Below are 22,967 nucleotides of genomic sequence, written 5' to 3'. Positions count from 1 at the left end.
CAAAGAAAGAAAGAGAGAGAGAGAGAGACAGAGGGAGGGAGAGGGAGAAGGGGAGGGGGAGGAAGAGGGGGAGGGGGAGAGGGAGAGGGAGAGGGAGAGGGAGAAAAGAAAAAGAAAGGAACAGCATTGGCCTTAGCAGGAAATGTGACATGGGGGCTAGAGGTCAGAAGGCAGCAGGCAGCACGACCAGGACAAAGTAGAGCCTGTGGTACTGCTGGCCAGTCCTCCAGCCACAAAACAGAAACAAGGCAGACCAACTGTGGGACGAGGTAGATGGGCCAGAAGAGCTGGACGATTAGGAAAGGATGGGACCCTGCCTCGTAAAGCCAGGGCCAGAGAGAGTCTAGGGATAATGGGGAATATCACTGCAAGTTGAAGCCCGGAATAGGGCACTGAGGGGAGAGACAAAGAAGGAAGAGAGGCCTCCCAAGGTGAACTGAGAAAAGCATATGCATCAGGGACATGCACGTATCCCCGTGGCTGCAGGATACAGTCTGTTCTCTTAGTATGTCATAACCTTGGTCCGGGTCCACGTGCCATTTAAAACCATTTTGGCCACCTTCCCTGGTATAGCACACTTCAATGGACATGCAGGTTCAATAGGTCAAACCACCTGACACCACCGGAACAGATCATTAACCAATTATGTCTGTGCTCTCCAAAAGCTCCAAGGCCCAGAGCCACCAGAACTAAATGAACACCTAATTCTTAAGGTTTATACTATGTAGACAGAGGCCAGGAGCACGGCCTAGTGGTAGAACACTTGCCTAGCATGCATGAAGCCGTCAGTTCCATTCCTTGGTAACACATGCATAGAAAATGCCAGAAGTGGTGCTGTGGCTCCAGTGGTAGAGCACTAGCCTTGAGAAAGCCCAAGGACAGTGCCAGGCCCTGAGTTCAAGCCTCAGGACTAGCAAAAAAAAAAAAAAAATACTGTGTAGACAGAAGAGAAACCATCCAGACTTGAATCTTACCTTATGTAAGGAGTACCCAGACTCAAAGATGATAGGTGGAAGCAAAAGGAGAAAAAACATGTTTGGACGGAACATTTCTTCCTCCTAAAAATAAAAAGTGCACATTCTTAGCATAGATTTTTTTTCCAGTTCTGGGGCTTGAACTCAGGGACTGGGCACTGTGTTTGGGCTTTCTCAAGACTAGAGCTCTACCACTTGAGCCACAGTACCACTTCTGGCGTTTTTTGTGTACGTTCAGCTATTACCATAAAGAAGGGTTGAAATAGAAGTAAATTATAACTTCTGAAAATATCTCAAGTATTAAAATAAGTTCATGGTTCAGATGGGGCTCCATGAGAAGAAATGGGCCTAGTGGGGTGGACTGGACCACTGTTCAGATTCTTTGCAAGTTGTAAAACCTAAGCTCTCTGTTGCGTAACCCAGCCCCCTGCCCCAGTCTGGGGCCACTGGAAACCTCAGCAGGAAACTAGCATAGAAATTAGTTCTGTGGGGGGCCAGTAGTTTGGCCTAGTGGTTAAAGTGCTTGCCTAGCATGCATGAAGACCCGGGTTCGATTCCTCGGTACCACATACATAGAAAAAAGCCGGAAGTGGTGCTGAGGCTCAAGTGGTAGAGCTCTAGCCTTGAGAAAGTCCAAGGACAGTGCTCAGGCCCTGAGCTCAAGCCCAGGACTGGCAAAAAAAAAAAAAAAAAGAAAAGAAATTAGTTCTGGGGGCCAGGAGTGTGGTTTAGTGGTAAGAGTGCTGGCCTAGCATGCATGAAGCCCTGGGTTCCACATAGAAAAAGCCAGAAGTGGTACTGTGGCTCAAGTGGTAGAATACTAGCTTTGAGAAAGCTCAAGGACCGTGCTCAGGCCCTGAGTTCAAGGCCCAGTACTAGGAAAGAAAGAAAGAAAGAAGGAAGGAGGAAAAGAAATTAGTTCTTTGAAGTTGTAGGATTTTACCTTTCATGGAGGCAAGATCACATCAACTAAGTTGCGCCCAGCTTAAACCCTAGTATCAAATCTCTCCCTCTCGCGCTCTCTCTCTCTCTCTCTCTCTCTCTCTCTCTCTCTATCTATCTACATGTTACCATCATATAATACACACACACACACACACACACACGCCGGTGGCTCACACCTATAATTACCAACTTGGGAGACTGAGATTCAGAGGATCACAATTTGAAGATAGCTCATGGGGTAGAATGTTAGCCAAGCAAACAGGCCACAAGGCTTCCTCTGGTAATAACTCAGGCAATAACAAAACAAAAGCCCCCAAACACCCTAAGAGGGTACTGGCACAGATAGTCAAGTAATGAGGTAAGAAGCCAGCATAACACTGATTGTTAAGGAAACTAACTACAAGGGCTGGGAGTGTGGCCTACCAGCAGAGTGCTTGCTTAGCATGCACAAAACCTTGGGTTCAATTCCTTGGTACCACATACCCAGAAAAAGCCAGAAATGGTGCTGTGGCTCAAGTAGTAGAGCACTAGTCATGAGAAAGTCCAAGGACAGTGACTAGGCCCTGAGTTCAAGCCCCGGGGGGGGGGGGGGGGGGGGAAGAAAAGAAAAAGAAACTAACTACAACCACAAGCTGTGACTGCACTACAAAACAAACAGGTTAACAAGCTTACCTTCCAATTTGCCAGTTTTTTAAATTCTATTATTTTTATCACTGCTCCCATCAGAATACCTAGAAGAGACAACAGAATGATCAACATAAATTAAGATATAACAAAGATTACTCTAGCATGCTGAGCAAGGTGGCTCACATCTGTAAGCCTACCTACTCAGGAGGCTGAGATCCGAGGACTGCGGTTGAAAGCCAACCCAGGCACTAAAGTCCTTGAGACTCCTATCTCTAGTTAACCTCTAGAAAATGGGAAGGAGGGCTGTGGCTCAAGGGATAGGCTGGTAACTTTGAGCTGAAGAGCTCAGTGCCAGCGCCCAGGCTCAGAGTTCAAGCCCCATGACTGACAAAAGAAAAAAAAAGATTACTCTAGCTTATTCTACTCCTTGTATCTCAATGGACTTCATGTAGTTCTGCGAGTTTTGTTTTATTTTGCCATTCCTAGGGCTTGAACTCAGGCCCTGAGCACTGTCCTTGGGCTTTCTCAAGACTAGAGCTCTACCCACTTGAGCCACAGCACTACTACTGGCTTTTTTTTTTTCTATGTATGTGGTACCAAGGAATCGAACCCAGGTCTTAGTGCATGCTAGGCCAGCATTCCACCGCTAATCCAAACTCTTGGCCCCCAGTTCTGTGAGTTTTATGGCTGAAAAAATGAAAGAGAATTGGTATAAAGTTTTAGGAGTCACCAAGTTTCTCAACTGCCTCTCAGGCAAACACTCTAACAAAATACAGAATTTGGGGAAACGGTGATGGGGGTGGAGGTATGGAGAAGAGAAGGAAGAATAGTTTTATAAGGACATTTGGCCTGGACTGGAAGATGTGCTTCTTCCTGTGATTTTTTTCTAAATCCACTCACTTTTAATGTTTAATGGTAGAAACTTACAAGCCAGATTAATCCTCTACTGCTTATTGCTAAGTTACCAAAATTTAAAAACAAAAAAACTCCAAAGCCAAGCATGGTAGCACATGCTATAATCCCACAAGAGAGACCCTATCTCAAACAAAAAAAAAAAACAAAGGGTATCAATGTGTGGGAATTAATGCACCATTCATCTGGCAAATATCATGTAACCCTTCTATTAATTACAATAAAAAATATATTAAAAAAAAACAGGACAAATTTTAAAAATTCCCAAAATACCCATGATCACTTCCTCAGGATCTTTGTTAAATTTTTAGAGATAAAACCTAAGAGGACCAAGATTCCAGGTCAGCTGAGGCATACTGGGGGCCACTTCTCAACCAATAGCTGGGCACTGTAGTACATGTCTGTCATTCCAGCTATGTGGGAAAACCAGGTCAGGGGGTTCACAGAGTTCTGGGCCAGTCTAGTTTGGCTATTAGTTTGTTATATCCAGTTTAATTAAGTTTAGACATATGCCTTACATTCCTAGTCTGTTAAGAGCATTTATCATAAACAGACATTGAATTCTGCCAAAGGCATTTTCTATATCAATTGTAATTATCATGTGACATCTGTTCTTGGTCCTGTTTATGTAGTGCATTATATCTATTGATTTATGTATCCTGAACCTCCTTGCATCTCTGGGATGAAACCAATTGGGTCATGGCATATGATTTTTTTCTTTTTGTACGTGCTGGAGTTTGGAACTGGATCTCACAATCTTGGCTTGACTTTTTCTTTTTTTTTTTTTTTTTTGGCCAGTCCTGGGCTTGAGCTCAGGGCCTGAGCACTGTCCTTGGGTTTTCTCAAGGCTAGAGCTCTACCACTTGAGCCTCAGCACCACTTCTGGCTTTTTTCTATGTATGTGGTACCAGGAATCGAGCCCGGGTCTTTGTGCATGCTAGGCAAGCACTTTAACCACTAGGCCAAACTCCCGGCCCTTGGCTTGACTTTTTCACTCAAGGCTGGCACTCTATGTTCATCAAACAGACTGGCATCAATGTTTATCAGGGAGACTGGTCAAAATTTTCTTTTTTATTGTATTACTAGTTTGGAGATTAATATAATACTTGCTTTATAGAGTGAGTTTGGGAGTGTTCCTTCTATTTCTATTTCACAAAAGAGAGGAATGTTGGTATTATCTCTTCTTTAAAGGGCTGATAGAATTTCACAGTGAATTCATCTGTTCCTGGCCTTGTCTTTGTTAGATTACTGTTGCTTTAAATTCATTGCTTGCTATAGATTTTGGTCATGAGGCAGCTCTACAGCAGCACAGGTCCCTATAGACCAGGGAAAAGGAGGTCACGGGCAAGGCTGACACCAAAGTATACCATCCATGACTCCCATAGGGAGGAACAGCTAAGACCAGGAGTTGGGGGGTGGGGGGATCAGGTCACGGTTAGTCACATACAGCCACTGTCAATGCTTTCCGGGACTCTGTGAGCCATTGTCAGAACTCATGGTAGTTCTGGACCAATCAAATAAAAGTTCTGATCTCTCATTGCCCCATAAGTTAACTGAAAGCAAGATAAATCCCTTACACCACTGGTTCCTCTCTGCCTCCCTCTCCTGCAGTCACTGGACACTAGGAATGACAGAACTGATGGTAATATCAGCAAAACTAGAACAGAACTGAGCTAGAAATCAACCAGGTCACACTTTGCCAGGACTGCTACCTGATTATATATACCTCACGTATCCAAAGGAGCCAAGGAGCGTCTCAACACCCAGTCACTCCCTCCCTTGCTGGCTGATCAGGTCCATGCTGCCTGGTATTTATTGTTTTCTTTTTCAGTTTTAGAAATTTATTTTCTTAGGGGCCAGGAGTTTGGTCTAGTAGTAGATTGCAAGCCTAGCATACACAAAGACCTGGGCTCTACTCCTCACTACAACATACATAGAAAAAGCCAGAAATGGTGCTGTGGCTCAAGTGGCAGAGTGCTAGACTACAGAAAGACCAAGGACAGTGCTCAGGCCCTGAGTTCAAGCCTAAGGACTGGCAGCAAAAAAAAAAAAAAAAAAAAAAGCCAGGTGTGGTGGCTCACTCCTGTAATCCTAGCTACTTACTCAGGAGGCTGAGATCTGAGGATCACAGTTCAAAGCTAGCCTGGACACTAAAGACAGTGAGACTCTTATCTCTAATTAATCACTAGGAAATGTGAAATGGGGCTGTAGCTCCAGGAATAGGGCAGTAGCCTTGAGCTGAAGAGCTCAAGGACAGTACCCAGGCCCAGTTCAAGCCCTATGACCTACAAAATTAAAAACTTTAAAAAAAAGAAAAAAGAATCTGGTTCCAACTCAGCCCCTGGCAGTATCTAGCTTGCATCTTTGCGCCATCTTTGCAAGATGACTATAGGTATTCCAGACACATTCTCACATGGCCAGCATCAACAGAAGGAGAATTTTCTCACTTCTATTAGATTCCCATCACCAGGGGACACGTGCCCTTGGTGCTCCTGATGCAAATGGCTTTTCCCTCTGCCTCTACCCCTCTAAATCAATCATGGGAAAAGGAGTAGAATGCCTCTGTTGGCAGGGACCAGAGTTGCCTGGGTGGAGCCCTTCTTTCTTGAGTGCTCTGGGATGCCACGACACTAGTAGCCTATGATATCCACTGCTTGCCCAGGATAAATGAGCAGTGGTGTCATGAGTCTCAGAAACCTGAACATTCTAGACAGAGAGCAAGATATTTCCTAACCAGATTATAAGCCTTATAATAAACATCAGCTGTAACTGAAGTAGGGGTAGTGGCTAATTCTTGTAATCTGAGATGTTCAGAAGTAAAGATAGGAAGGTCTGTGGCTCATGAGATCCCATCTCAACCAATAAAAAGCTGGGTATGGTCATGCATGTGTCATTTCAGTTTTCAGGAAGTATACATAGAAAGATTCAAGTTAGCCTGGGCATAAAATTCCCACTTAAAGCCGGGCACAGTGGCTTACACTTGTAATCCTAGCTACTCAGGAGGCTGAGATCTGAGGATCAAGGTTCAAAGCCAGCCCAGGCACACAAGGACCTGAGACTCTTATCTCCAATTAACTTCTAGAAATCGGGAAGTAAGGCCATGGCTAAAGGGATAGGGCAGTTGCCTTGAGCTGATGAGTTCAGGGACAATGCCAAGGCCCACAGTTCAAGCCCCACAACAACAACAACAACAAAAATCCCAATTAAAAAAAATAACTAGGGCTAAGAGTTTGGCCTAGTGGTAGAATGCTTGCCTAGCATGCATGAAGACTTGGGTTCAATTCCTTGGTAACACACACACACACACACACACACACACACACACACACACACACACAAAAGCTGGAAGTGGTGCTGTGGCTCAAGTGGTAGCCTTTACTGTACATCCCAGAATGAGTCTTGTTAGCCAAAGTCGTTAGAATCTGAAGAATCAGCAAGTTTCTTACTCTGTACTCAGCTACCTGCATGCCGCTTCCCTGACATACAGCATCACCTAGAGGCACACGAGATGGCAGCGTGAAAGCTCATAGACACAAACTAAACTGCGGTAAGGTCCAGGGAAAACACAGGAGTCTGCAGCTGGTAAGCAAGGCTGATGGGGAGGGCAATGTTGGTCAATAGGGTCTCAATGTTCTCTTCCAAGATCCTCCTAAAACACAGCTGTACCCTGAAAGAATTACTCCATAAACCAAGACTACAGAGTGAAGCAAACTAACTGAGAAAGCATCAGTGCAGATAAGAAAATTGTCAGGGGCCAGGAGTGTGGCCTACTGGTAGAGTGCTGCCTAAAATGAACAAAGCCCTGGGTTCTATTTCTCAGTACCAGATACACAAAGAAAATAGGAAGTTTCTACTTCCTGTGGCTCAACTAGTAGAGTGCTAGCCTTGAGAAAGCTCAAGGATACTACCTAGGTCCTGAGTTCAAGCCCCAGGACTGGCAAAAAAAAAAAAATTAAATATCAGTAGGCCAATATAGTATGAAGCTAATTGAAAGGATCTCCAGGATATTGAAACAAAAGCCATATAACGAATGATTGTTGTCCTTAATGTACTATGTTGTCTCTCATCTCCTTTGCTGTCCCTTGGTTATCTCATATTGTTACAGTATTTCACTCTGTTATCTGATATATTGAATTTATTTGTATTTGGTTATTTGAAATTTGATAGGGAAGGGGGGAAAACCAAGACGGGTGTGGGGTGTGGGGGGGAGGGTAATGGGTACCAAGACATGTGAAAGGGTATCAATGTATGTGAATTAATGCACCTTCTATCTGGCAAATATCATGTAACCCTTTTACTAATTACAATAAAAAAACTATCAGTAGGCCAGTGGAATCTAGTATAAGTAGCTATGTTATGAGAAACTGACAAAAGCCTTAGAGGACCTTAGTAACAGTATCACTAGGTCTAAGCATTTGTTGTTGCTATTTTGGGTGGGTCATAGGGCTTGAACTCTGGGCCTGGGCACTCTCCCTGAGCTCTTCAACTCAAGGCTACTGCCCTATTCCTGGGCCTGGGCGTTGTCACTGAGCTTTTCAGCCCAGGCTAGTGCTCTGCCACTTGAGTCACAACCCCACTTCCTGTTTCCTAGTGATTAACTGGATATTAAGACTCACATAGTCTTTAGTGCCCTGTCTGGCTTTGAACCACAAAACTCAGATCTCAGTCTCCTGAGTAGCTAGGATTACAGGCATGAGCCACTGCTCATGCCTAAGCATTTCTAATCACATTTTAGCTTTAAGTTTATTTAATTTTTTTTATACCCATTTTCCTTCCCCCACCCCTTCCCTCGCTTTAAGCTTAATAAAACTTAAAGTTCCTCCTTCCATCCGTGCTGGTGGATAACATCTGAAATCCCAGCTACGCAGGAGGCTGAGATCTGAGATCTGGTCTGAAGCCAGCCCAGGCAGGAAGGGCCACGAGACTCGTCTCTAATCAGCCACCAGAAAACGAGAAATGACCCTATAGCTCAAGTGACAGAATTCTAGAGTTGAGCAGAAAACTCAGGCACAGTGAGTGCTCAGGCCCTGAGTTCAAGGCCCAAGATAAAACAAAAACAAAACAAAAGCCGGGCTGTGGCTCACGCCTGTAATCTTAGCTACTCAGGAGGCTGAGATCTGAGGATCAAGATTCAAAGCCATAGCAAAACAAGTCAAGGACCAGAGACTCTTATCTCCAATTAAGCTCAAGAAAATGGGAAGTGGACCTTGGCTCAGGGGTAGGGCCGTAGCCTTGAGCTAAAGCGCTCAGGGCCAGCAAGCACCCAGACCCAGACTTCAAGCCCTATGACCCACCGAAAAGAAAAAGAAAGAGAAAAAAAGAAGAAAAAAGAAAAGGGCTAGAGGCGTGAGTTAGGTGTTAGCAGAGCCCTTTCTCCAAGCCCCAGGGTACTCAGCTGTATAATGGAACCCTAACATCTGCACATGGCAGCCTCCGCTGGGTTGAACAGCGTTGAGGTAGCCACGTGGGTTGTGGCTCCAACATCAAGGCTGCACTCACATCTGGTGGCTGGCATAGCACTTACCTAGAGAAACAACGGCAACGCTCTCAGGTAGGAAGTGCAGCCTGTACCGTATCAGCAAGTGCACCAAGGTGATGCAGATGGCTGTGGGGAAACGTAAGATGCAGCTTCAATGCTGATTCAGAACAACAACATGCAATACAGTGGTGTATGTACAACTGGGCCTCCAGGATGAGGCCAGGGCCAGCAACACAGTGAATGTCAGCTTTTCTCTGCTGTCTCACTTCTTAACCTAGAGACATGCATACTTACCTGCATTTCTCTGTATTTCTGTGTCCCTGATCTATTTCGCTTTTTAGTAATTAAATTTTTTTTTTTTTTGCCAGTCCTGGGCTTGAGCTCAGGGCCTGAGCACTGTCCTTGGACTTTCTCAAGGCTAGAGCTCTACCACTTGAGCCTCAGCACCACTTCTGGCTTTTTTCTATGTATGTGGTACCAAGGAATTGAACCCGGGTCTTCGTGCATGCTAGGGAAGCACTTTAACCACTAGGCCAAACTCCCAGCCCAGTAATTAAATTTTTATGAAGCTGAATTTTTTTTTTTTTTTTGCCAGCTCTGGGGCTTAAACTCAGGACCTGAACACTGTCCTTGGGCTTTCCTCAAGGCTAGAACCCTACCACTTGAGCCACAGTATCACTTCCAGCCTTTTATGTGTATGAGATATGGAGGAATCAAACCCAGGGCTTCATACGTGCTAAGCAAGCACTCTACCAGTAGGCCACACTCCCAGCCCTGAAAAATTTTGAATAGCCATGTAAAATTATTCACATTTTCCTGATTGAGATGTGGTCATACCTTTCTGCAATAATTACAGAGGAAGTAAGTGAAATCACTTACATATATATTACTACAATGGATTATGTAGACAAAATTTTGGCACCAGGTGACTAGCTTTCTTTTTTTCTTTCTTTTTTTTCTTTTTTTTTTCTTTTGCCAGTCCTGAGCTTAAGCTCAGGGCCTGAGCACTGTCCTTGGATTTTTCTCAAGGCTAGAGCTCTACCACTTGAGCCTCAGAACCACTTCCAGCTTTTTCTAAGTATGTGGTACTAAGGAATCGAACCTGGGTCTTTGTGCATGTTAGGCAAGCACTCTACCACTAGGACAAACTCCTGGCCCCTACTAGCTTTCTTTTAACACAGAAGGAAGTAAAGGTGCTTCATAAACAGGAAGAAATACTTCAGGGACAAAAAAATCAAACTCTTGCCTCTGCACTGGCTATAGCTGGCACTGAATACCCTCATTCCAATGGCTGCCCCATTAACCTGCAGGCCTCTGATATGGTGACAGCTGGATTCTCTTGGCTTGGATTTGAAAACAGCAAGTCTTAAGGATGAGGCTGCTGAGGTCAGCTACGCCCTGTCCTGCACTAGTTCTGAACCCCCACAAGGCACATCCCCACCTGGTAGGGGCTGGTCTCTTCAGCCTCAAGGTAGGAATGATGTCTGATTCCACACAAAGCCCAGGGGTTCACTCATGGAAAATGAGACTATAAATGCATTTGAAAGAAAGAAGTATTTCGGAACCAAAAAGCTTACTTTCACCTAAATAGTTGCAAGGGTAGTCTTGTGGCACTAATATTATTATTTTAGCCTCCTTCTCTCCTTGGGCACCTGTAGGTATCTTGATTACACCTCATTAATCACACTATTACATTAAGGGTAAACACTTGGCACCACTGTCACTGGATCACCCTCAGAGCCTTCACTGAGCAACTGGATTTCTTCAGTCCCACTGGACAGCATCAGTTGGCCAGGAGAAAAAACAAACACTCATCCCCTTTATGTCCCGTTTGAAATCATCAATCTGTGTTCTTTCAATATAAATATTTAAAAAAATAATAAATAGGGCCGGGAGTTTGGCCTAGTGGTTAAAGTGCTTGCCTAGCATGCACAAAGACCCGGGTTCGATTCCTCAGTACCACATACATAGAAAAAAGCCAGAAGTGGTGCTGAGGCTCAAGTGGTAGAGCTCTAGCCTTGAGAAAGTTCAAGGACAGTGCTCGGGCCCTGAGTTCAAGCCCAGGACTGGAAAAAAAAAATATTTATCTAGATAGAAAATCCCCCATTAAACACTAGGAGCCCAAATCAAGTCCCAGAACACTGGGAAAACCCAGAGCTCATGACTAATGCATGTGCCCACTGCAGCAGCAGCAGAAGAGCACATATGTGTGCCTGCCTGCATGCACATGCGCACAAGAGCACTGCGTGCAGGCAGACTAGACTCAAGGAAGAAGGCCCATTCTGCTCTTTGTAACAACTGGATTAAACACAATTAACTTTGGGGTTGGAGGTGTGGCTCAGTTGGTAGAATGCTAGCCAGTGTGCAAAAGTGTCAAATACTGAGTTTGAGTCCTGGTCTCAGACTTAAAAGCAACAACAACAAAAATTAACTTTAAAAGTTTATTAGCAGACCAGGCATGGTAGCTCACACCTGTAACCTAGCTACTCAGGAGGCTGAGATGTAGCTCTCGCCTGTAATCCTAGCTACTTGGGAGGCTGAGATCAAGGTTCAAAGCCAGCGGGGGGGGGGGGGGGGGGGGGCGCGTTTGGCCTAGTGGTAGAGTGCTTGCCTAGCATATGCTAAGACCTGGGTTCAATTCCTCGGTACCACATACATAGTAAAAAGCCAGAACTGATGCTGTGGCTCAAGTGGTAGAGCTCTAGCCTACCACTTGAGAAAACCCAAGGACAGTGCTCAAGCCCTGAGCTTAAGCCCAGGATTAGCAAAAAAAAAAAAAAAAAAGCCATCCCAGGCACTAAATCCTTGAAACTCTTATCTCCAATTAACCACTAGAGAACAGGAAGTGACCTTGTGGCTCCAGGGGTAGAGCAGTAGTCTTGAGCTGAAGAGCTCAGGGATAGCGCCCAGGCCCAGAATTCAAGCCTCATGACCAACAAAAAACAAAAAATGGGGGTCCGGGAGGATAGCCTAGTGGTAGAGTGATCATCTCACATGTATAAAGACCTGGATTCGATTCCTCAGTACCATGTACACAGAAAAAGCTGGAAGTGGCACTGTAGCTCATGTGGCAGTGTGTTAGCCTTGAGCGGAAAAAAAAAGTGTCCAAGGATAGTGCCCAGGCCCTGAGTTCAAGTCCAGGACTGGCAAAAAAAAAAGTGAAAACACCCTCTGTGATAAGGGAGGACATAGATGCTGTGAGATAATATACTTTAATTTTTCAGCCCACAATGGTAGTTATGGAAAATATATTCATAGACATATCAACTTTAATAACTCCATTAAGTTTAATGACTCATAAAATGTACATACCAAAATGATGTTAATTGTTAACTGTAATTGAAATCTGTAATCATGACTCAAAGTTGTTTCTTGTGGAGTCAAAGATCATTCAGAGCTAAATGTAAGTTGCTCTTCATAGTCCAGAGTAACTAGAAGTCCTGTGACACCACTATGAGACTCAAAAGACATGTTCAGCTAAGTTAACAAAACAAAGATGGCAAATGTGTTCCAGGTTAGTGGTTCCTGGGGTTGGAATCTTTAATTCCCATTTCCTACTCGGGCAGGAAGAAGTTTATATTTTCCTATTTCTCTCTACTTTTATCCCTGTTATATTACAATAAATCCTTGCTAAACTTAAAAAAAAAAGTTCCTGAGGTCTAGAATAGACTATAGACCAACTGTACAGTATTTAGTGAGGAGTCAGAAAGCCACTTTTTAGCAGTACTCTTTCCTTTTTTAAGCCAGATTTACATTTTTTGACTATCAAATCGGGAATGATAATAATGAACAAGATCAGAGGGCAACAGGCTTTTGAATTCACTTAAAAAGAAAACATTGAATTGGGAATGTATCTTAGTGGTATGGTAGACTGCTTGCCTAGCACGCATGAGGCCTTGAGTTCGATTCCTCAGTACCACATAAGCAGAAAAAGCTGGAAGTGACACTGTGGCTCAAGTGGTACAATGCTAGCCTTCAGCAAAAGAATCTCAGGCCAGGAGTTTGGCCTAGTAGTAGAGTGCTTGCCTAGCATGCACAAAGGCCCGGGTACGAATCCGGTACCACATACACAGAAAAAGGCTGGAAGTGGTACTGTAGCTCAAGTGGTAGAGCTCTAGCCTTGAGAAAAGTCCAAGGACAGCGTTCAGGCCCTGAGTTCAAGCCCCATGACAGGCAAAAAAAAAAAAACAACCCCAAAGCAAAAGAATCTCAGGGATAGGGCCAGGAGTATGGTTAGTGGTAGAATGCTTGCCTAGTAGGCACAAAGCCCTGAGTTGGATTCCTTGGTACCACATACACAAATGGAACGGTGCTGTGACTTAAAAGCCTGCTAGCCTTGAGAAGGCTGAAGGACAGTGACCAGATCCTGATAAAGAAAGGAAGGGAGGAAGGAAGGAAAGAAGGGATAATGAATCTTAGGGATAGCGCCCAGGCTCTGAGTTCAAGCCCCAGGACTGGCCAAAAGAAAAAAAAAGAATCCTGTGAGGTAAACACAAAATCCAGGCTAGGCACTAGTACCTATAATCTTAGCTACTCAGGAGTCTGAATTCTGGAGAATCACAGTTCAAAACCACTGTGGGCACAAAAGTCTACATATGACTGTTACCTCCAATTAACTACCAAAAAGCCAGAAGTGGAGCTATGGCTCAAATGGTAGAGTGCTTAAGCAAAAAAACAAACAAACAAACAAACAAAAAAACAGAAGGCAAAGTGCAAGCCCTAGTGTCATCACACATATACCAAAAAAAACAAAAACAAACAAATAAAAAAAACAACTGCCGGGGCCGGGAGTTTGGCCTAGTGGTTAAAGTGCTTGCCTAGCATGCATGAAGACCCGGGTTCGATTCCTCCATACCACATACATAGAAAAAAGCCGGAAGTGGTGCTGAGGCTCAAGTGGTAGAGCTCTAGCCTTGAGAAAGTCCAAGGACAGTGCTCAGGCCCTGAGCTCAAGCCCAGGACTGGCAAAAAAAAAAAAAACAAAAACAACTGCCATCTAAAGTTCGTGTGAATCTATGCTAGGTTTGTGCTCCCTCTGAAGACAATACAACCCACAAGAAATAAAGAACAAGGGCTGGGAGTTTGGCCTAGTGGTACAGTGCTTGCCTAACATGCACAAAGACCCAGGTTTGATCCCTTTACCACATACACAGAAAAGGCTGGAAGTGATTCTGTGGCTCAAGTGGTAGAGCTTTAGCCTTGAGAAAGCTCAAGGACAGTGTTTAGGCCCTGAATTCAAGCCCCAGAACTGGCAAAAGAAGAAGAGAGGGAGGGAGAGAGGTAGAGAGAGGGAGGAAGAGAGAGAGGGTTGGGGGGGAGGGAGGGGGAGGGGAGGGAGAGATGGGGAGGGAGGGAGAGATAGGGAAGGAGAAATATACTGCTAAGTTCTGTTTAGCCCTTCCTGGCCTCCATGATTCAGAGCCACTGGTAGGACTCTGCCAGAGTGGAAAGTATACAATGAAACCAACTCTGTAAACTTCACACCCTGAAAGTTTCAGCTAGTCTTACTCTTTTCACCTTCCCTTACAAACAAGAGTTACTAAAAAAGCTTTCAGCTTTCCCCAACAAGCTGACCACAGTGTAAACAGACTAAATACTCAATCTTGCAAGAGGATAATAGGTTCTGAAGATTTATTAAGGAAAGAACTACCTTTCTTCAGTGTACTTGACAAACAGAAACAACAGACAAAGCGGACCTTGACTGCTGAAATAATCTAACTAGAAATACAACCCAACTACATTTACAGGGGGAAAAAAATCACCATTCTATTAAATATTTGTGGGACATTGTATTCTTTCGGTTTGCATACTTTCTCAGCATTCAATTTAACAGTTTTAAAAACCCAGGCTAGGTATGGTGGCATACACCTGTAATCCTAACACTCTAGAAGCTGATGTAACATGATTGAGAATTTGAACTACACAGTAAGACCCTGTCTCAAAAAAAAGAGCCTATAATCCTAGCTACTCAGGAGGCTAAGATATCAAGAAGATCATGGTTCGAAGCTTGTCTGGGCAGAAAAGTCCATGAGACTCTTATCTCCAACCACCAAAAAAGCTGGAAGCATAACTGTGGCTCAAGTGGTAGAGGACCTGGGGAAACAGCACCTAGGTTCCAAGTCTAAGACTTGGCACACTCAAAATAAACTTTTGCTGGGCACCAGTGGCTTATACCTGTATAATTCTTTCTCGGGAGGCTGAGGTCTGAAGATCACAGCTGGAGGCCGGCCCCAGCAGGAAGGCGTGACACTTTTGAAACTCTTGCTCAGTGGCTCATGCCAGCACCCTAATTACTTATGAGGCTGAGATCTGAGGATGGCTGTTTGAAGCCAGTCCAGGAAGGAATGTCTCTGAGATTATTATCTCCAATTAACCACCAGAAAAGCGGAAGTAGTGTTGTGAATCAAAATGCTAGAGGGCTAGCCTTGAGCAAAAAGGGCTCAGAAACAGGACCCAAACCCTTAGTTCAAGCTCCGTGACCAACAAATAAATAAATAAACTCTTGAGAACCTTATGAGGGGAAAAAATGTTTAAAAATTATATAAGACATGGGGCCGGGAGTTTGGCCTAGTGGTTAAAGTGCTTGCCTAGCATGCATGAAGATCCAGGTTCCATTCCTCAGTACCACATACATAGAAAAAAAGCCAGAAGTGGTGCTGAGGCTCAAATGGTAGAGCTCTAGCCTTGAGAAAGTCCAAGGACAGTGCTCAGGCCCTGAGCTCAAGCCCAGGACTGGAAAAAAAAAATTATATAAGACAAAGATTTTAAATAAAATGATAATATTGTTAAAAATTCTTTGACCAGCAGGGTGTGGTGGTTCACACCTGTAATCCTAGCTACTTAGGAGGCTCGAAGTTCAAAGCCAGTCCAGGCACCAAAGTCCATGATCCTCTTATCTCCAATTAACCACCAGAAAACTGGTGCTGTGGCTCAAGGGGTAGGACAGTAGCCTTGAGCTGAAGAGCTTAGGGACAATGCCCAGGCCCAGAGTTCAAGTCCCACAAATGACAAAAAAAATAAAATAAAATTCTTTGACCAGGGGCCAGGAGTATGGCCTGGTGGTAAGAGTGCTTGCCTAGCATGTATGAAGCCCTGGGTTTGATTCTTCAGTACCACATACACAGGAAAAGCTGGAAGTGGTACTATGGCTCAAGTGATGAAGTGCTAGCCTTCAAAAAGCTCAACAGCAGTGCCCCGGCCCTGAGTTCACAGCCCATGACTGGCCAAAAAAAAAAAAGGAAGACATAACTCTGTTATCACCAAAGAAAAGCACTGCACTAGGTGCCAGTGGCTCATGCCTGTAATCCTAGCAACTTAGTAGGCTGAGATCAGAGGATGAGGGTTCAAAGCCAGGCTACGAAGAAAAGCCCCCATGGAATTCCCTCAGATCTCAGCCTCCTGAGTAGCTAGGATTACAGATGTGAGAGCCACCAATGCCTGGCTCCCCCGCCCCTCCCCCCCACCCCTCTCTTTTCTTTTGTATGTTATGGGGCTTGAACTCTGGGACTGTGCATTGTCCTTGAGTTTGGCCTAGTGGTAGAGTGGATGCCTAGCATGCACAAAGCCCTGGGTTCGATTCCTCAGTAGCACATACACAGAAAACGCCAGAAGTGACACTGTGGCTCAAGTGGTAGAGTGCTAGCCTTGAGCAAAAAAAAAGAAGCTTAAGGACAGTGCCCAGGCCCTGAGTTCAAGTGCCATGACTGGCAAGAAAGAAAATCAAAGAAGAGGGCATTAAAAAATGAGATTACAACTTTTGAATCCATTTAAACAAAAATACTGCATACAAAAATAAAAATAAGGGGGGGCCGGGAGTTTGGCCTAGTGGTAAAGTACTTGCCCAGAAAGCACGAAGACCAGGGTTCAATTCCTCAGTACCACATATATAGAAAAAGCTGGAAGTGGTGCTGTGGCTCAAGTGGTAGAGCTCTGGCCTTGAGAAACCCAAGAACAGTGCTCAGGCCCTGAGTTCAAGCCCCAGGACTAGCAAAAAATAAATAAAAAATAGTAATAAAATAAGGATCAATGTAGTACAGACACAGGGTGAGGGTCATGATCAGGGCTAATGGCATAACAGAGATGAATATTGGGTGGGACGAGGTTTCTGATCTTGCACTTAGCAGAAGGCCTTTTTGTTTCTAAATGAAACAAAAATGAAATATTGTCAGGAGGGTGGGTGTCTCTCGTCTGTAATCCTAGCTACTCAGGAGGTTGAGATCTGAGGATCAAGGTTCAAAGGCTAGCCCAGGAACAAAAGGACCTGAGACTCTAATCTCCAATTAACCTCAAGAAAACGGGAAGTGGGACTTGGCTCAACAGCACCCAGGCCCAGTTCAAGCCTCATAACCACAAACCATTAATAATAATAATAATAATAATAAATGAAATATTTACATGGATAATATATAGACTGAACAAAACTCTGCTTCAACTGAAGCCACAGTCAGGAGGTTGAAAGCCTTCCTATTTGACTTCCTTACCTCCTGTACCATCCATCCCCACCCCGACCCAATCCTCAGAGAGGAAGTTAAGACCCACTAAATCAGATGTACTAGAGCTTTCTTGGACAAAAAGTCTTTCTCTCTTTCAAAGTCTAAGATTTGGCCCAAAGGGATCTATGGCTGTGTAAAGCCAGAAATGCCCCGTTAGAGCTTTTTTGTTGTTGTTGTTAGTTGTGGGATTTGAACTCTGGACCTGGGTGCTGTCCCTAAGCTCTTCAGCTCAAGGCTACTGAGCCACTTCCAGTTTTCTGGTAATTAATTGGAGATAAGAGTCTGTTGGGCTTTGTAGTGCCCGGGCTGGCTTTGAACTGAGATCCTCAGATCTCAGCCTCCTGAATAGCTAGGATTACAGGCATAAGCCACCGCACTCGGCTTCCTGTTATGAGCTTCTGAACCAATGGAAGCCACATGGAAGAGGACTTGGCCAAGTGGTTTAGGTTAACCATGGAAATGTTCGGGTCTGAACTCACCCAGGACAAGGAGGCTGAAGAAGATGGTCATGCCGCTGGACTGCTCCTCCTGCTGGGCCTGCTCCCCTGTCTGCACTGGAAGGATGGGCTTGGCAGGGGTAGGCAGCACCAGTTTTGTTGTGACACCCACGGTGGTATGGAAGGTAACATTGAGACCCTCATGAGTGGCATTGGAAAACCTGTTGGAGGACACAGAAAAGCAGAATTATGTGAAGGAAAGGGGCTCTAAGTATTGGTACCTATACCTAACACAGCTTTATGTGACTCATCACCAGCAAAGAGCAGGTCAGGTTGAGAAGAAGGAAACCCCTGCCTGTGACACAGAAACAAGTGGCTTGGGTGCTTTGAAATCTAACCACCTAGAGGACTGGTCAGGGAGTCAGGGCTGCTGTAGAAAGGAAATACAGCTGGTGGGCACAACTGGTCTCATCGTATCGCAGGTTCCACACTATTTATTTAATGCCTTTATTTCCTAAGACCCTTCCTTTCCTTGCATTATTTCTGCCACCTGAATCTGTTCAGATGATCCTATCAGAATGCCCTATTGTACAAAATCCTCAGACTCCTAAAGGTTTGAGGTGCCTACCCTTGAACATCCCACACCACCCAAATTCCCGCTGCACAGTTTATTTGACCTTCTCTTTCCTTAGTGTATTGGGTTGTGAGCTAGTACAATATTGACATCATAATCAATGTAACTATAAGCCAGTAATTGGTGGCTCACGCTTGTAATCCTAGCTACTGAGGAGGCTGAGATCCAAGGATGGATCACTGAAGCCAGCCTGGGAAGTAAAATCCATGAGACTCCAGTCTCCAAATGACTAGGAGAAAACTATATGGCTCAAGTGATAGAACACTTGCCTTGAGTATAAGAAATAAAGGGACAGGCTGGGAGTTTGGCCTAGTGGTAGAGTGCTTGCCTAGCATGCATGAAGACCCAGGTTCGATTCCTTGGTACCACATACATAGAAAAAAGCCAGAAGTAGTGCTGTGGCTCAGGTGGTAAAGTTCTAGCCTTGAGAAAGTCCAAGGACAGTGCTCGGCCCTGAGTTCCAAGCACAGGACTGGCAAAAAAAAAAAAAAAGTAAGAAAGGGACAGGCTGGGAGTTTGGCCTACTGGTAGAGTGCTTGCCTAGCATGCACAAAACCTGGGTTCCATATACATAGAAAAAAAGGCAGAAGTGGTTCCGTGGCTCAAGTAGTAGAGCTCTAAGTCTGAGGAAAAACCCAAGGACAGTGCTCATGCCCTGAGTCCAAGCCCAGGACTGGAAAAAAATAAATAAAAATAAAGGGACAGAGTTCAGACCCTGAATTCAAGTCATAGCAATGGTACAAAAACACTGTACCTGTGATTACAATATTTCATATGTATATATTCATATATATGTAACTGTTATATGTAATTCTTAGTTACAATAATTGTAACTGTGATCACATACACATATCTTTAATTTTTTTATTATTTTTTTTTGCCAGTCCTGGGCTTGAGCTCAGGGGCTAGCACTGTTCTTGGATTTTCTCAAGGGTAGAGCTCTACCACCTGAGCCTCAGCACCTCTTCTGGCTTTTTTCTATGTATGTGGTACTGAGGAATTGAACCCGGGTCTTCGTGTATGCTAGACAATCACTCTACCACTAGGCCAAACTCCTGGCCCTATTTTTTTTTTTTAATTTTTAGGTGTTAGTCCTGGTCTTGAATTCAGGGTCTGAGCACTGTCCCTGAGGTTCTTTTTACTCAAGGCTAAGACTCTACCACTGAGCTCCACTTCCAGAGTTTTCAGAGTAGTTGAACACAGCTAAGGATCTCACAGACTTTCCTCCTGAGCTGGCTTCAAACCATGATTCTCAGATGTCAGCCTCCTGATTTGCTTGAATCACGGGTGCCCGGTTCTACTTCTGCCTTCTTTCTAGTAGACTGTTAAGGCTAAAGAGTCTCACAGACTTTCCTGCCCCAGCTCACTTCAAGCCATGATCCAGCCATCTCAGCCTCCTGAGTAGCTAGGATTACAGCAGGCATGTACCTCGGGTTTCTGGCAGTTTCTATTTATTGAGGATGATTGTTTCTATTTATTGAGAATGGTTAATTCCAGGAAACAGGTTTAACACATCACCTAGTCAAGGTCCCAACACGGCCAATGTTTGCCGTGGCAGAACCAAGCTTCAGGCCCAAACTTGAGCCATGCCACTTGTTTGGTTTTGTGGAACGTCGGAGCTGCCCAATGGATACAGTATGCAGACGGCTTGTCCTCCACTTGGCCAAGAGACACCTTGATCATTAACTACTAGGGGCCCCTGTCTTCACATGCTTGGTCCCCACGGACAGGCCTTCTAGGGCAGGCAAGGGGCGGTGTCCTGCCAGCGGGGAGGCAGGCTGGACAGTGCATCTGGACTGGGCAAGCCCCGAAGGCCCCCCTGCCAACGACTCCCCGCCACGGCCTTTCTTTCCGTCTAGGGGAGGGGACGCGGTGCTGGCTCAGCAGCCTTCTCAACTGGAGGTCGCCGTCCCGCCCCTCCGCGGTTCATTCAGGTGTCAGCTCCAGGGTCTCCGGCTGCGTGCGGCTCCCCCACTCGACTCGGTTTCCGGCAGCGCGCGGAACTCTCCGCGCTCGACAGGGGGCCGCGCCTTCCCGGGGCCCGGAGGAGGCCCGCGCCGGGAGGAGGCCCGGGCCGGCGGCAGGGCGGTGCGCGGCCCTGCGCGGCCTCCTTCCCGGCGGGGCGGGCCCGCAGCGCCCCCCACGAGGTCCCGGAGCCGGAAAGGGCCCTTGGGCGGCAGTTTGCCGGCCCTGGCCTGAGGCTCCAACCGCGGGCCCAGGCCCCTCCCGCCCTCGGCCCTGCCCACTGGCACCGGGAGCTCCGCCCCCGTGGCCGCCGCTCGCTGTCCCCCGCCGGGGCCCGGCCCCGCCGCCTCCGCCGCCCGGGGAAATCCCACTCACTCCTCCTCCGCCATCTTGTCCCCCTTCTGGCGGAGCCTCCAAGACCACCGAGTTGGGGCCCGTGGGGCTAGCGGGATCCGCGGCGGCTTCCGGCTTCCGCCGGAGGCGCGAGCGGGCGGGCCGCCAGGCGGGGGGCGGGGCTCCGGTTGCCGGGCGACGCTCTGGCCCGTCGTCTCGTTGGCCGGCGGGCGGGAGGACCGTCCCGGAGGACCGTCCCGGAGGACCGTCCCGGGCCTCTCCGCCAGGCCCGAGCGCGTGTCGCCAGCCCCCGGCGGATCCGGTTCTGCTGCCGTCTCTGGGCGGGGCGGATGTGGAGATGACGGAGACTCACCTCGAGGGCAGGCATGGCACACAGGCCGCCGACGCCAGTCTCAACGCACAAAGGTTGGGAAGGTTCTGGGAAGAGCTCGTTCATGTCCCTTGTTTGTTTATGGAATCAACAGTAAAGCCGGCCCTGACCTTGTGAGCCCTGAGCTCCCGGGCGCCCGTGATGCGCACGCCTCAGCGTCCCCGTGGCTGAGGCTGTAAGGGTGGCACCACACCGGACGTTTCCTCGTAGTGGTGGTAGTGTCGCCCACTTAGACCTTTACTGGTGGTATCACTTATCACTGTCACTAATGCCACCACTGGTGACGGGATTGAGCCCTGGGGTGGGTCCCGCTGCGCCGAGAGCGCCAAGAGGCTGAAGAAAGGCCTCCTAGGCACCCAGCGAGGCCTGGCCAGCTGCTGGGCTTCGGGAAGCCACCGGGACTGAGTTTGGAAGGATAAGAGGGACCCCGTCGAGAGGGCTGGCACCCTTTCCCAGCCAAGTGCCCCGTCATCCCGGGAATAGCTCTGGATGTAGTCTCTCTCACTCTCACAGCAGGCAGCGTGAGCTCAACACCCAGACAGTCTTGCACCCCAAATCTGTGATGGCTTCCAGTCAGAGAAAATCCAGAGAATTCACCTTGCCCAGCACCTCTCTAAGGTGATGAATCCCAGTTTTTGAAAATACCACCATGGATGGGCCCGGGAGTTTGGCCTAGCGGTTAAAGTGCTTGCCTAGCAAGCACAAGGACCCGGGTTCGATTCCTCGGTATCCCACATGCACAACCAAGCCGGAAGTGGCAGAGACGAGACACAACCAAGCCGGAAGTGACTGAGACGAGACTGCAACAAGCGACAGAGAGCGAAAGCAAGCGGAGCCACGGAGCCCAACCGAGTGGTGGCCGGAGCGAGCCGAGCCAGAGCCAGCGGGGCCGGAGCGAGCAGAGCCAGGAGCAAGCGAGAGCTGGCCGGGCCGGAGCGAGCGGGGCCGGAGCGAGCGGGGCCGGAGCGAGCGGGGCCGGAGCGAGCGGGGCCGGAGCGAGCGGGGCCAGAAAGAGAGAGAGAGAAGGGGGCCAAAAAAAAAAAAAAAAAGAAAAAGAAAATACCACCATGGATTCATCTGTATCCAAAGCTGTTCTTCCATCAGAACAACTCTGCCATTGTCCCTTTCTTTCCTGTTATTTGCTTTGCTGGAGTGTCCCCAGCTGACTGGTTAGGTGACTGTCTTGCTGTCCGGATTCATCCACAGGTTACTACAGATCTCTGACACAGTTTCCACTATCAGCAGCTCTGCCTTCAAGTTGGAAACACCTAAGACAGTTAGTTCTGACTGTGCACCTGCACGGAGCCCTTTGCTCTCACTCTGTGCTCCTAGGTAACCTTTACCTATACACTCGGCCCTCCCTGCCACCCTGTTACAACAGGCCCATACCTTGCCTAAATCATTTTTCCACAGGTCTAATACATTGTTTTGCTTTGATACTTATCTCCCTGGGTGAAATTAGCCCATTATCTTATCTGCAGTGACAAACTACCCAGTGTGCAGTAGACACTTAGTAAGTTCATTGTCAATGGGGGGTGCTTGAGGAGGGCCCAGAAGCCTGAATGGCTTCCTATAGGCAGCAGAACATATGCTGCTTTGGAGAGACGGATGGGGACAGAGAGCTAGAAGATTCCCCCCACCCCCCACCACCACACTACCACCACCAGCAGAAATCATTTGCAGGAGTCTGGATGAGAGCCCATACAGACTGGATGCACCTGAAGAAAGGAGACTGCACCTAAGTCACTTATTACAGCCATCCTGGTGCCTCTTCCTGG

General features: G+C 46.8%; 1 protein-coding gene across 1 annotated transcript in view; it reads right to left on the bottom strand.

Moving 5' to 3' along the window:
• Slc9a8 (solute carrier family 9 member A8) overlaps positions 1-20,935 on the bottom strand; it is a 49,512-nt gene extending 28,577 nt beyond the window's left edge. Inside the window, exons 1-5 of the mRNA XM_090352511.1 lie at positions 20,841-20,935; positions 17,909-18,087; positions 8,983-9,063; positions 2,592-2,650; positions 975-1,058 (exon numbers count right to left, since the gene is read on the bottom strand). Coding sequence (XP_090208637.1) covers positions 975-1,058; positions 2,592-2,650; positions 8,983-9,063; positions 17,909-18,087; positions 20,841-20,854 — 417 coding nt within the window. The 5' untranslated portion in view covers positions 20,855-20,935. The remainder of the gene's footprint in view (positions 1-974; positions 1,059-2,591; positions 2,651-8,982; positions 9,064-17,908; positions 18,088-20,840) is intronic.
• Between the last annotated feature and the right edge of the window lie 2,032 nt (positions 20,936-22,967).

Source organism: Megascapheus bottae, chromosome 18 (genome assembly GCF_031878675.1).
Source record: "Megascapheus bottae isolate mThoBot1 chromosome 18, mThoBot2.hap1, whole genome shotgun sequence".
Lineage (NCBI taxonomy): Eukaryota > Metazoa > Chordata > Mammalia > Rodentia > Geomyidae > Megascapheus > Megascapheus bottae.
This window is presented reverse-complemented; position numbering and strand designations above follow the sequence as displayed.